At 46.3% G+C, this 15222-nt stretch overlaps 1 protein-coding gene across 5 annotated transcripts in view; it reads right to left on the bottom strand.

Moving 5' to 3' along the window:
* The window catches only part of zeb2b (zinc finger E-box binding homeobox 2b), an 87228-nt gene that overhangs the window by 13582 nt on the left and 58424 nt on the right, over positions 1 to 15222 (bottom strand). For 3 of the 5 annotated variants that reach the window (XM_015017447.1, XM_015017450.1, XM_015017448.1), the window contains exons 3-6: positions 11164 to 11418; positions 6444 to 6512; positions 3761 to 3949; positions 1141 to 1355 (exon numbers count right to left, since the gene is read on the bottom strand). In XM_015017447.1, coding sequence (XP_014872933.1) covers positions 1141 to 1355; positions 3761 to 3949; positions 6444 to 6512; positions 11164 to 11418 — 728 coding nt within the window. The remainder of the gene's footprint in view (positions 1 to 1140; positions 1356 to 3760; positions 3950 to 6443; positions 6513 to 11163; positions 11419 to 15222) is intronic. The other 2 variants (XM_015017449.1, XM_015017451.1) reach the window with 1 other exon arrangement.

The following is a 15222-nucleotide window of genomic DNA, read 5'->3' as shown; positions in this document are numbered from 1 at the left end:
AAGGATGAATGGCTGGATACACTGATGAATACATTGATGTATGTGTATAAGGATGGATGAATAGATGGAGGTTGGATGGATGGATGGATGGGTGGATGGATGGATGGATGAATGGGTAGATGGATGGATGGATAGATGGAGGATGGATGGATGGATGGATGGATGGATGGATGGATGGATGGTTGGATAGATGGATGAATGGGTGGATGGATGGATGGATGAATGGGTGGATGGATGGATGGATGGATGAATGGATGGATGGATGGATGGATGGATAGATGGATGGGTGGATGGATGAATGGGTAGATGGATGGATGGATAGATGGAGGATGGATGGATGGATGGATGGATGGTTGGATGGATGGATGGATGGGTGGATGGATGGATGGATGAATGGGTGGATGGATGGATGGATGGATGAATGGATGGATGGATGGATGCATAAATGGATGGATGGTTGGACTGATAGATTGATAACCCTGTATCTTCTCTCTGTCTCTCTCTGTCTCTCTCTGTCTCTCTCTCTCTCTCTCTCTCTCTCTCTCTCTCTGTCTCTCTCTCTCTCTCTCTCCTCCAGTCTTCATCTGCTCTCAGATTTACGGCTCTAATTTCCAAACTTATAATTACTGCCAATGTGCAGAAAGTGGAGTTAAACATCCGTGGCTGCTGGATGCTCGACTTTAAGGTGATTCATGCTAACTTCCAGCAGATCCGCGTCACATCTCGGCCGCGCGCGACATAAATCGCGGCAGAAGATCCGAGCATACACAGATGTTTATGCGGTGCATGAAATTAGAAGTGGAGGGAGGGGGCTGAGTGATGGAGAGCCCCCCCAAAACCCCGCCGCCCCGCAGCACAGCAGCATTAAAGGCCAGGAGTGGAGCGAAGTTAAGGAGCTGATAAAAATTTCCAAATTGGAAATTAACACAATCATTCGATCGTGAACACGAGGCTGGAAAATCATATCAGAGAGGGCCATCAAAAAACCATTTAGGGCCTCAATTAAAGTTATTACCATTAAAGGATCTGCATCTTCAAAATGCCATGAAAAATTAATAATGATTGCCAATCAGAAAAAAAATGATCGGGGCGCGATGGGGATGAAATGAAACTGGGAAAATGGAGGAAGCTCCGCCTCACCTGATCCCTGGCGGGCTTGTGTGTGGCCATATGCCGCTCCAGCTGAGTGCGGTAGGCGAACGTGTAGTTGCACAGGGGGCAGGCGAAGTTCTCCTCGTTCTTCTCATGGCGGTACTTGATGTGCTCCTTGAGCGAAGTCAAACGCTTGTAGCCCCGGTCGCAGTAGGGGCAGGTCAACAGTTGGGCGAAGGCATCTGGCGTTCCAGGTGGCAGGTCTGTGCGAGAGACAGCAGGGGGGGTGAGGCAGGCCAAAAGGTCAGAGGATCAATGGCAGCTAGCGGGCAGCGTGCCCAGAGTGCTATCTGGTCCAAGGACGGCATCCCCTCAGAGCTGGACCAAGGAATATGCGAGCTACGTGGCTGCTTAGCGCCCCCACACCACCAGGGGGCCCCCAGAGCAAAAATCTAGACTTATAGACAAAAGCAATGCGTTTCTTTTGAACGGGTTGTTAAAACCTGGGCTTCGTTTCACAACATTTGGTGAGTTTTTAGGAAAATTGTATCAAAATAGATGTTAGAAACGCTCAAAACTTGTAGAAATGCTAATTTTACCTAATAAAACTTTTTGAAATGTCTAGAATCAGTTGAATGTGATTAATAGTCACTGCCTGATCAAACTTCATGGTTTAATAAAACAAAACGCCACAAAAAACAACATGTCTTGTTTTAAAGTCAAAACCTTTGCAGAAAAACGCAGAAAAAACAGTGAGGAACGACTCAAAACCATTTTTTTCTCTCGCTCTTTTATGCTACACACAGACCCGTTGCCATAGCAACTGACTGACAACAGCTCCGCCAGCCGCCAGAGCAGAAATTACATTCAAATTAACACACAAAGAACAGAACATGTAGCCTGTTACTGCTATGTTTTCAGACTTGACGTTTATTTTGTGATTATTCTGCAGCACAGCTACGTGTTGAGTTTGTCAAAGTCAAGCTAGCATACCTGACCAACATCCCTCCCCTCGCTATATTTTTGTTTTTGATTAAAACTTTACTGACTGTAACATGTGATACCTTGGATCTTGTTTTCTAGTTGTCTTAATGTTGACAAATAATACCAAAACACTGTCGCTTTTTCTTTTATATGTCATTTGTACATTTAATGTTTAGTGCATCATGTTGACAATGAGACAGCTACAACCAATGGTAGTCATCGTTGGGAAGCAGGGTTTTTCTTGTCAACAATGTAACGTGACGTAATTTAATTTTTTTAAACAACATTGAATAATATAAATGTTAGTCTTATTTTTATAATTGCTACACTGTTGGAGAAACATATTACAACTAAAACAAATACTGAACCTAATAAGGCACATTTCAAAATCTAATTTTTTTGTTTGCTACACTTGAGAGGTTAAAACCAATATTCATACCAATACCAGTAAGACGTCAGTTAATTACAAATGACGGTTTGTTACAGACTTTGAGCAGAACAGGAACGACGAGGCGTTTGGCGTTGACCTGACGGTTTGGGGGCCCACAAATGAAAATCTGCCCCCAAAAAGTCTCAGATCGGCCCTGCGTCGGCTGGACTTCACCCTCCTCCCCTTTATGACCAACCCGCCTGTAAACTGACATTCTCCATCCACCCCTCCTGCCACAAGATGTCTGCCGCATGAATCACCGAGGCGTTCAAATCCTGCCTCGGAGGTGCTGCTATCTGATTTCAAGAGGCTGCCCAGCTGTTGCTGTGAGGCTGTAGGTAAACACCCAGGCATCCAGCGAATCTGTGGGACCAACAGCTGCCCGCTCCTGTCAGCGGGAAGAGCCGCTGCTCACTTTTCCACAGATTCCAGCCGGACAAGCTGTTACCGCGGGATTCACGCTTTCTCACGAATTACCGAAACGCTTCGTTTCGGGAGGTTTTAGATGGTAAAACGCTGGTTTTGGGGGTTTCGCAGCTGCAGCTTTTCAAAACAAAATCGAGTAAATACGGAAATGTTGAAGCTTGAAAGACTTGACTGTATTTTAGACGTGTTTTACTTTACACTTATATTACTAAAACGTTAGATAATTTACATATTATGTTTTAAAGCCTTTATTTCTGTGAAATATGTCAGTTTTCTACTTTTAAAACTACAATATTACATTAGATCCATTAAAAAGCACATTGTAATACAGAAACATGAGCTTAATTTTTTATTACCTGCTTAAAGATTGTTATTTTCATCTGGAATAACTGGATTTACCTCTAGATAGGAGTTTTAATGAAAGACACATCTAAGGACGAGCATTGCAAACTGCTAAAGTATAAAACATGTTAAATGTATCTACTTTTAAATATCAAATTTGAAGAAATTTACTGTTTTTGGACAAAAATTAAAACCTTCAACAATCCAGTAAATCTTCCAACTTGATATGAATTCAGATTATTAAATGATTCACATGAATGTAAACGTGTTCACACTTTACAAAACAAAAACATTTTTTCTTTATATTTTTTGTAATAAACATTAGTAAAAATACTCCAAATTGTTCTGAAAAAGTTTTATAAAGTTATTGACTTAAATATAAAAATAAAACGGATGAATGCGCTCAGAAATATTTTTTCCATGACATTTTTAGAGTTTAAATGTCCAAAGTGATGCAGAAATAACCCTGTTTGTCCGGAGTCGTACCGTTTTCCTCGGGTCCCGTTGCCTCCGGCGTTCCCAGCCGGCTCAGCTCCTCCGGGGCTTCTGGGTAAATGATGGCGGTGTCGCCGCGCTGCAGGTACTCGGCGATGCTCACCACGTGGCTGTCGCCGTCGTCCAGCTTTCGCTTGGCGAAGAAGTCCTCCAGCTCTGAAGTGCAATCCATGCTTTTGACTGCAGACAGGAAGGAGGAGGAAGAAGAAGAAGGAGAGGCAGTGAGATAAATTCAATTCACTTTTTTTTTCTCCCCAGAGAAATGTCTTACAGGAGAATATTGGGAACATTGGGGAGGAAATGCGATGAAGATGGCCACCCTGAAACATTGCAGCAGTGCTTTGGGGGGGATACATCTAAATTACCGGGTTTGCTTGTCATGCCATGTCTGCTAAAACAAGAACTGTAACTTAATCCGGACAAAAATCAGAGATAAATGTGCCACTATGAGCTGCTGAGGAGAAAACTTCACTGACCTAATTTACCTCAGACAGACAATCTGATTTTCATGTCAGGAAAATAAAAAAACAGCACCCTCATTCACGTACAACCCCACATACATACACAATCACGGCTTAATCAGCAGCAGCGCCACGTTTCTTTCTATCAGCTTTCACATAAAAGGTCAATCAAGAGGCCGTGGCTTTTGTTGGTTCTGTGTCGAACAGATTACCGAGGCCAAACCACAAGCCGGAGCACGAAAGGAGAAGAAAAGAGACACGCTCTGCCATGGCTGAGCCCAACGTGTCTTAAGCCAGCCAAAGTGCTGAGGCCACACAATGTGAAATTATTTCCCAGTCCCCTCTCTTCAGGGAAACTCTTAAGCTGCAGCCTGGAGATAGCTGCAAACAAACAAAAACCCCCAAAAACCTGAGCAGAAAGGGAAACGGCAGCCTTCATTAGTCGAGCTGACTTTCAGAAACACACAAACATTCGACGTTTGCAACCTGCAGACTTTCTTTTTGCCGGTTTTGGCGTCTCATCAGGCGTCCTCCCCTGTTAATGAGGCTTTTAAACCACGAGCCAAGGTGAGGTTTAAAGAGCGGTTTGTTCGGCAGCCAATTTGCAAAAGGTCAAGGTAGTAGATATTTGGATGTCAAAAATGGCACTGAAATGTCACCGGTGCCAATGGATCACTTTGGAGACGGGTGACGGCAGAATTTACAGCATTCTGCTGAGCTAATTGAGATTGTTGCGTTGACGATTGATCATTCAATCCAATCTACAGAGCAAACGCCACGTATCGCATTTGGGTGGAAAGCATAAGGGGAGAAACCTTTATTCCAGCAGCGCAGGAAATCACCTGGATCAGAGTGTGCTTTGGCACCGCGACGTGATCGAACTGCTCATGCCTTTAAACAGAATCACATGTGATCCAGTGGCGGAGAGCTCCGACTGCATCGTTTCCAGAAAAGAAAAACTCCTTTTAAGCGGTTGAAATGGAAAACAGTTGCAGCATTTGGAGCGGGAGAGAGAAGAGAAAACACCACAACGAGCGGAGAGTAATCAAAGCTGAAGTGAAGGCTTTGAGGCGGGCCTGCGTGGCGTTCTGTGGGGTGAATTCGGTTCACCAGAGCAGCGGCCCAGGCCAACTGTTGAGGTGGCCCGGATGAAATCATGGAACGGAGGGGCGTGTGGCGGCAAATCAGCCCCACACCTCGGAACGCGACACGGCAGCTCGGGTTCAGCTTCACCAGGACAAACACTGTATAATTTGTGGTTTGTTTTTTCTGTTTTTCAGGTGCCAACGTTGAGACATGACCCGCCTACAGGTGGCATAACGTCTGACAGGACGATGACGTTTGGCTGCGACCCTCTCTGCTGCGCTACAGCTCTGCGACTATCGTTTACCAAGTACTTTTTAGTTCTGATTGGTTGCCACAATCTTGCTTTTAGTGGTCTTTTCTTTGTTTGACTTGTCCACATTTAACCTAACGTCAGACTTTGGGTGTATTCACACCTGACAGTCCGGTAGACTTGGTTCAACTGGCGACCAAAGTTGCAACATTTGCTACGGCGTGGTTCACTTTCACACTGCACTGTCAAACAATGCAAACTAGTTGAAAAACATGTTCCCCTCCTTGCCTGTGGGGGCGCTGCACCAAGAACTACTGAGGGAAACAACACAAAACACTGAGCGCAACTTCCTTCTTCACGAAACGGAAACAAAAATGGAGTAGCGTCAGATTGTAGCGGTTCAACAACTTCTACAACCGGCATTTCTCTTGTTAGCGCTAGGCTAACATGTTTGTTTTGGATGAATTTACCCAGAATTCCCTGCACTGTAGTACGCTTCCTGCTTTTGGAGCGGTCTCCGGTTCACATATGCATTCAAAACACACCAGAGTTCACTTCAACTGAACCAAGACAGAGGTTTGAAGGCGGACCAGAGTTCTTGCCTCCCCAACTTTCTAGCCAAACAAACTGGACTAAACAGGACTGGTGTGAATGTTGATTTCAGAAAATGTATCAAAAGATTGTAGAAATTCAACATTTCATGCTTCAATTTAAGCAGAAAAGATTTCTTCTGAATATTTCTGCTACATTAAAACAAAACACTTTTGTGCAGCAAATCTTCATTGTTTTTCATGGTATTGATGTTTGATTAGTCCTGATTGATCCAACACATCAGTGAGAGCAGATTAGAAGGTAAAGACGGGAGGTCTTGACTCACCTGTACCGTTTCCAACTGCCTGCAAGGTGGCTTCAGGCCCCAGGGCATCAAAATCATCTTTTATTTCATCTGCAAACACAGAAGAGACAGAATAGGTAGGGAGGGTGAGCGATGCTGACAATGAGGCCTTTAGGAAGAAGAAGAAGGTATGGAGAAAGCAATAAAAGCACCGCTGTGCATCGCAGCGTGCCGCTGCTTTGTTCAGCATGCTTAATGAATGCTATCATCGGGGCCAGACAGTGACTTATTTACCTTTAACATGACAACAAGCGGCAGGGGAGGCGAAGGAAGCTTCAGTCGCCAAACACGGCGATTAAATACAACACGGAGCACATCCACCTGAGCAATCACAGAGCTCCAGCCAACACGCAGGCTGAGCTTATTACTCCCCGGCTGTGACGCCGCTGCAGTCCTCTGCATGCGCGATCACGCCTGCTTTATCGCACGTCACGTGGTGGATGCCTCTCTATCCGAGCCATTGTGAAAAGCGCTCGCATTTTTGTGATTCGCCGCAAAGCCCCGGCAGAGAGTCGGTGCCTCGCTCCTGGAACTAAAAAGAATACAAACCCTCGACCACAAATGAGCAGTTGTAGCTGCAGGAACATTTCTCGGCAGCAGAAATAACCTCATCGGTCCAGGGTAGACCTCAAGTGGGCGGGGCGAAGGAGTTAGTGTTTTCAAGCAACAAAATGGGCAGGCGAGGCCTTTAATTCTAACTTTTACATGCATGATACTGAAGGAGGACGTGAGTTTTTGACCATAAAGAGACAGAAAGACATCCAGACAACCTTTTTGATCCATCGCTAGGTCATAATTAAAGAGCAAACCTCTAGAAATCTGTGTTTTTGTGCCTGTGAGGCCACACGGAGCAGGCCTAATCAGGGTAATGGCAGCGTGCCCGTGCAGACAGACTCATATTGTCCTGGCACAGGTGAGGCAGCTGTAAATAAACAGCGGATTGAGAGAGGCTCATAAACAAACCCTCTCTTGACAAATTTTTCCTCCACACGAGGACACCGGGCGGACAATCAGCCTAAGAAGTCGCCAGTCCCTCCTTCCCGCCCTGCTGGTGCAAATCAAATCAAGGTGCTTCCGAGAACATGTGCTGCTCGTGCACAAGGGCAAGTTTCATATCCATACTAATGCATCCGTTTCTGGAGATCGGAGGAACCTGACGGGGATAATACAGGAAAGGGTTGTGGGAGTGCATGTTGATAATAATGTCGTCCTGCTTACATTACTGCACACAAAGGCCAGAAGCAGCAGGAATTTTTATTTTCAGCCGAAAACAATGGGGCTCGACAGTTTGTGGAGCTCGCAATTCCAGGGTTTGCTCGGAATTAGAGGCATGGCTTCGGTGGTGGGATGATAAATATCTCGGTCAAAGGGTTTACAGAATAATGACAGACTCTTCAGATGGGTAGGGTAACGTCTTGCTGTCTTTCTTCCCTTCCTGTACATGTATGGGAAACTAAATACATAAACAAAGGCAGTCAAAACAGATTAAAATAACCCCACAGGTATCAGATATCTGCATGTACAAAAACCTCCCAACAGGGGCAAGAACTCCCCCGCATTTCCGCGTCCTCGTAGGCACCGTGTTTGCTTTGGGTAATCAAATTTGCCTGCATGCTTTCGGGCTGACGTGGAGGGATGACCGGTGGGATTAACTGGCCCTTCACTCTCCCTCTGTTTACCTTGGAAAACTTTTGGTTATCTGCGGTTGTCTGAGAGCGGCTGCTTCCAGTAGGAGGTAGGCTAACACCGCGCACACCTCTCAGGCTGTGTGTGTGTGTGTATACACACACACACACACACACACACACACACACACACACACACACACACACACACACAGATCTGTGGGCTAGATTCAGTGTCATTGTGGCGGAATCACCAGAAACTGCAAAAAGAAGCCAGAATTTCCACATCTATGCCAAATATATGCGCATGTTGTGTCCCTGGGAAGCATTTTTGGTGGTATTTTGTTAGCAGTAAATCACAGGCGACTCCAGACACCTCCTTGAAGAGTGATGTTGGGGTCTGAAGGGGCTCAGGAGGAGCCCAGACTACCTCAGTGGGGCCCGACTGTAATTCCACCTATTTTCATAGTCGCTCTGATGGTGTTTATTTTCAAAACATTCCTATTTTTACGGCCAGTCACCGCAGTTGCAGGATCTTTTAAAGTCTACCCCCACGACTTTAGTGCGTTTTAGCCTTGGGTATCCTGAATCTGTCAGGTCTGAGTAAACGGTTGTTGAACTGCAGGTTATATTCTGTGTTTTAAGAAGCAAATAACAGGGAATCTAAGTCTTGGCCGGCTGGATTGACGTCTGAAACAGTACGTCTATTGTGGAACGGCTTACAGAGGAATCCATATCACTTTACTGTCCAGGTCTTGTCACGTTGCCAACTCAAATTTAGGTAGATTTCTGTACAATTGTACAGACCACCACAAACTGTAATGATTACTTAAAGGAAAAGGACACAGTTTCTATTTCTATTGGTGTTTTTTTTGCATATAAACAGCTGACAGTATTTCACATCTAGACACCGAAATGTAGTAACCGAGCCATTCAACACATCTTTCTTCCAGAATCGTACGTCTGTTTCAATCAGCTTCCCCGCGAGTTGCAACAGGAGAAAATGAGGAGAAAAGCTAGGAGCAGGAATATTTCTGTTGAATCAGGAAGGGATGCACCTTCTGGGGGAACAGAACATGCCCTCTTCCAGAAAACAACCAGCCAAACAGGCAGAAATCTTCCCGACCTTCTGGAGAACAGCTAGAAAAGAGCAGGTGATTTATTTGAGAACGTCTGTCAGTGATAATGATGTCATGCTTTCCAGCACATTGCGTCCAGCTTCGCTGTGGGATTGAGGAATGTCAAGGACAACGCCAGGCGCAAGATTGTACCCTGGAATCAGAGAGAGATCCCTGATAAACTTTACTTTACTGTCTTTATCGTCTTCTTTCACCAGAAGCTCAAAGAATACGTCCCATGAAGGTTTCACCTGAACGCAGACCCCCAGAGACCCAACAAACGTCTCTGTCCTCTACACTCTGTCTCATTCGGAGACCTGTATAACAACTCCTGATAGGGGAGTGACAGCAGAATCGTGAAGCAAGGAGGGAGGGTGCCGACTTATCTCAGGCCCGAGCTATGTGCTGAGGTATCACTGTAGACACTAAGGCACCGTGGAGGAAGAAAAAAAAGAAAAAAGTCCGGCTGGGAAACACAGCAGCCGCAAGATTGGGAAAGAGACTCCCAAACGCTCTAATGAACTTGACTTGCTCTCCGAAATATGTCAGCCAGTTTATCACACAAGAAGCAGATTATCTGGAAATTGCAACATAGTTGAATTACAGACATTATGGCACCGCAGGTCTTTATCAAATAAACAATTACCGTATGCAATGACAGCTTGTTTATCCTTTATCTTGATTTATTTACCAAACCGTCTCCTCTTTCTTCCACCCCTTAAGCAGCCAACACGAAGCGTTATTTAGAAGAAGTTTTTTTCTTTCTTCCGTCCCTAATAAATGCGCAACTCCACCCCCTCCCACACCCTCCGTATTAAAATTTAAGACTGCTGAATGTTCCCCCGTTCTTTCGGCGCCGTGCACAGCCAGTTCATTAGCAGAAATGAATAGCGAGGCCCGGCTCATTTAGATGGGCTGTCTTACATGACTTCTCGCCATACTCTGTTCCTGTCACATGCTTCCAAGAATCATTGACTCTTATTATACATGTAAATGGCTATCATAAAAATAAAAATTTCATTTAAGATTGTTAATGACCTTTTTTTGCAGCAGTCTGCCTTCCTTTAATGATTATACCCTGCCCCCTAATTAAAAGTATTTATCTTTCAAGCATCCGTGACTGGCACCCCCTGAAATGGGAGCTGCTCAACAAAAGACCATCACTCAGTCAGGTTTGGGGAGGTATCACCTGCCAACCTTTAATGTCTTGCATCTCCTGCACAATCTGCAGCTTTGCCTCCTTCCTGCATTGTTTTTTCCTACATTACTGTAAATATTTTCCGCTGTTTGGCTCAGAGCGGGTCTTTTCTCTAAGCGCTAACCAAATGGTCCACTGCCGCTCGTGGAGAAACTGTTTATCACGTCTGTCTGCCGAGATGGAGGGGGGGCATCGTCGTCAGACCCGGCTTTGATCGCTGTTTGCAAAACGCTCCGTGCCGTTTGCTTGAGTCTACACCAGCACCAGATGGGTGGGGTTTATGGCATAAGATAAGTTCCACAAGTGGCAGGATGTGCACACAAAGCGCCCGGGATTCAGCTTAAGGGGTAGTTTTTGGGGATTGGAAGCTCACCTGAACCTCAAACATCTGGTGAGACTAAGAAAAGCAAAAGAAAGAATTAGTTTAGTGGAATATCGTAGACGCTCCACCTGTCTCGTCAGGGACTGTGCACCGCACTGCGGACTCTATAGAAGCTCACCGTCCTTTACGATTGATTTTTATTGATTATGTAAAGTCAACTTGAATCAAATCCTTCCTCCAGCCCAAGAAGGGATTCAAGGTAACTCAGGATGAAACTTCCCAGCCCTTCTGCACCTCTTTCCTTCATCAAATCCACCTTTTTTACCATCTGCCATCAACCAGGCTCTTAAAATTGGTTTTCACACAAACAAATGTGGTTTAGATGAAACCATGTGCAAAATGCGTTGCAGACTTCAGGGTTGAGGCTTTGGACACTCACCAGTACCGTCGACCGAGGCACTCAGGATGTCGTTGTCAGGCCAGATGTGCTCCACGCCGCTGTCCCGCATCTCGTCGTCCTCTTCGTCCTTGGTCAGCAGGCCGTGGCTCTCGGCGCGCGGCGACGCCTCGGGGTTGGTGAGGCTCGCCGGGCTGCCCGTGCCGTTGATCAGGGGGTCCTCCTCGGACACGGGCAGCTTGTCCTCCTCCTCTGTCTCTGAGCCCGTCTCCACCACATTCTCATAGTTAAGAGCTGCAAACAAGAAAGAGAGAGTGGACAGAGAAAAGCCGGTCAGTACTGGGAACTTATTTGGACTTCGGCTGGGGGGTTTACAACCCAATTACAGCATCTGCGACTGGAATTTGTAGCTGAACCGCAGCGGTGGGCAGACAGCTGTCCAGGAGATGCGGGCCAAAATAGCCGCTAATTTTCAGTCCTGCTCACATGCCTCAGATGCCGCTGAGCTGCACCTTTCAGAACGGCTCGGCTCTGAAACATGCCACCCGGGCTTTAGATGCTCCACATAGCAGATACGGTACCGCAACAGGCTTAACTTATAGTCATTTTGATTATTTCATATGATACTGTAAATCTAAATGCTTTTTGATCATAAAGGCAGCACACACACACACACACACAGCTGCTTCCTCAGCACACAGGTCCCTGACATATGCCTGGCTTTCTTAAAATAGACAGCCTGTAAATAAGGGCTGTGAACTCAATCAAAGGTGGCTCTCGCGCAAATTTGTCACCGCCAACGGCTGTTCTTCAGCGCATACACGCCTCGGCGTAAACCACTGCAGAAAACGGACGTCGGTGGGCTTATTGGGGCGGCGCAGATGCAGCACGAGGCGAGCCAGGAGCGCATGGCATCGCGTGGAGACACACCTCATTGGCAGAGCTTCAAACTTCTGCTGCAATCAATACGTTCAGATAGAGTTAATACTACAGAATAACGAGGCAGGACAGTGAACTTTGTAGCCCTTTTAGGACAACAAGCCTAATTAAAGTGTCTTTATGCAAAAGTAGGAGCTCTTGGACCGTTTCGAAACAAGAGTGCCAACCAAACGATGTCCACGCATGACATTTCTGAAAACATCATGCATATGAAAAGATAAGCCTCCCTGCCGCTCCTCCTAACACGTCTCCCTGCGACTGACCGGTCTGCACTTGCCTCCAGCGAACAACTGCACAACAGGTGCAAATTAAAATGAAAACGGGGCTTTCAGACGGGGGAGCGAGGAGGGAGGAGGAGGAGCAGGAGGGTGGGAGAGCGGTGACCTGCCTCGAATACCAATCGGCGGAGGAAACAAAACCTTTTCAAGAGGTGTGATCACAAGGGTTTAGGCAAGTTCAGACTCAGTAATGCTCCTTGCGGATGACAAAAAAGGCAACCCAGGCTGGAGATGCTGGGAGTTCCTGGGTGGTCCACATCCACCAAACAGCTCTGTACCTGTTTGGATGTTTCATCAAAAGTTTTCTCCTGTTATTTTAAAGTTTTGCATCCTTGCACATTTCCAAACCGTTCTCAGCCATGTCTGTCCCGTCAGCTCTGTGTCCCTCCCTCCCAGCTTCCAGAGGAAAGAGGGGGGTTGCTGCTAGAACAAAAGGCGGAGAGGCTTGGGAAGCTATCAACCCATCCCTGTGAACCTGATCCCTGGATGCAGATTCAATGACGGCGGAGCAGGGGCCGGCTGAATGAAATTATCTAAGGCTGGACAGGTTTTAAAGGGCCCATTCTTCCCCAATAAAAGGAGTGAGGGAGCTTCTTTTTGTTTCCGCACACATCCAGGCACAGCAAAGCGCACCGTTCCTGACTTCCCACATAGGGAATGAGGGGAACGCTGCCCTTGCCGATCCAGCTAACTTCTCGGGACTTTCGGTTATTTTTGTCCCAAGTTTGGAGCGTTTTTTGCTGCTTCCGAGCAAAACGGGGGAGGCGCTGAACTGTCTGAACGCAAAATCATCTCCGAACGTCAGCTGTCAACGCGCACCTCCAAGAAGGCAAAATGACAGCGGGGCGCTCGTCAAGTCAAACGCGCAGTCTTAACACGGAGAAAGCTGCCCATTGTTGAGGTGCCACCGCTGACAGGAGCCGCTCCCTCTGCGAGCGCCAAGCATCTATTGGTATTGTGTCACGCAACAAAGTAATTCTAACCTACTAATATTTCGCAGGCAGCTTTTTCATCTCCCCCGAACATCGGTCTTAATCAGCCTTTTGTGTCTTTTGGGAGAGAAGAAGACAAAAAGGAGATAATGTTTACTCCTCAAAATGCCTCTTCTGTCCTTTTCTTACCTTAAGTGTCATCCTTGACAAAAGCAAATTATGGATGACGCTCGTTTTTTTCTTCTGCTACCTGTTTCTTCCCTTCGAGTTGAGCTTTGCAGATAATTAAAATGACACATGCTTTTAGAGTATCTGACATAACGTGGTATTATTCTGTCATTTAGTGGAGAAAAGGAGCAGAGCCAGGGCTGATATTGTGTATCGATTAGGGTGGTTGGAAGGGAATCTGACTGGAGCGACTTGGTAGAAGGCACAGACAGTTCAGATATGACAAAGACGCAGGGGGAATTAAAGTAACAAACCTCAGGTCTAAAATAATTGTGTTTATGAAGGGCTTGACAGCAAAAAAACATGCTGTCAATGGTGGAGTTATAATCAACTGTGGCTAAATGGTTGGAAGCATTCAGAGAAAAAGTAATTCAAAGGAATAATCAGTGACCAATTCTGGCACTTCTCGCGTTTCCAGCTGAAGGTTTGGCATCAAGGTTTCTACAACTGTCAATCCAGGACTGGACACCCAACAATCCACCATTAGCAGGAATAACTCCAACTGACGCAAAGACCTCTTCAGGTCCCCCAACAGCATTTCAATCACTCTGAGGTCTGGACTTTGATTGGGCCATTGCAACACCTTGATGCTGCACGATGGACTCAGATTTGCCTCACCAATACTTTGGCCAGAGGTATTCATGGTCAACTGAATCACTACAAAACAAACCCAAATCATGAGCCCTCCACCACCGTGCAACATAGTAGGGATGAGGTTTCCTCAAGAACAGCCTTCCACATCTTTCTCTGATTGTTCTGTAATATTTAACCTGCTAATTTAGGCCAGTGGAGTCCAGGATGGTGGTTTTTGAGCATCATGCATTTTGATATCAGGGTGTTTTAGCTGCAATGTCCAATCAAGTTGTTTAAAACTGGCTTTGAAACGTCCTTAATATCTGATCCAGAAAGCGTTTTTCACATTTACATTAAACTGTAGAGCAGCACAAACTCTTGGTATCCATACGTTTGCCCACTTGATGATGATTAGTCACTACAAGGCTTTTGATTTGCTGCTGCTTTACTCCTAAATCTTTCGGCAGCAGGAGGAATGGACGTGTTGCACCAGTCAAGACTTGAAATAAAACAGATTTCAGCCTAACAAACCTCAGCTCAGCTGTGTTTTACCTGCAGGTGCTGGGGAAAATCATTTCAGCAAACTAACAGGTATAATCACATTTATTTAACAATCCCCAAGTAGCTAAACCAGAGCCCACAGGAGGCTGTGTTAAAAGGCCTTCCTGCTTGAGTGTCAGAGCCAGAGAGAAGCAGCTCTGTGGAGGTGATCGCTGCAGGGAGAATGACTAACACCCACGTTGGCGCTCTCGCGCTCACCCCGGCTGACTTTTTTCCCTCTTTTTTAAAGTCAAGTGTCGAGGCTTAGCTCCAGGTGACACGCTCGGCCTCCTACGCCGATAATGAGCCGGGACATTCTCCCTATTGGACGATAACTGCTCGCGCTCGCTCCCTGTCTCATGAATGTGAGCCAAGCGGATCACCTGGATGGCTGCGAGGGAGAGACGGGGATGCGGAGCCGAGTGTGTGTGTGTGTGTGTGGGAGGGCATTAAGGTGGAAGCGGGGTCGCTGCCTCGTGGCTACGGCCGGCGGTAGCGGATTCTCACGATGACCTTTTGTCTGCCATTGTTCGCGTCTGCAACAGTTTAGGCACTTCCTCGGGTAACTCTGATAGAAACCTCACACCGACCGAGGGCAGCAGCTTTCCTCC

Source organism: Poecilia latipinna, unplaced genomic scaffold, assembly GCF_001443285.1.
Source record: "Poecilia latipinna isolate Pla-1442-1.1 unplaced genomic scaffold, P_latipinna-1.0 Scaffold2144, whole genome shotgun sequence".
In the NCBI taxonomy this organism is placed as follows: domain Eukaryota; kingdom Metazoa; phylum Chordata; class Actinopteri; order Cyprinodontiformes; family Poeciliidae; genus Poecilia; species Poecilia latipinna.
This window is presented reverse-complemented; position numbering and strand designations above follow the sequence as displayed.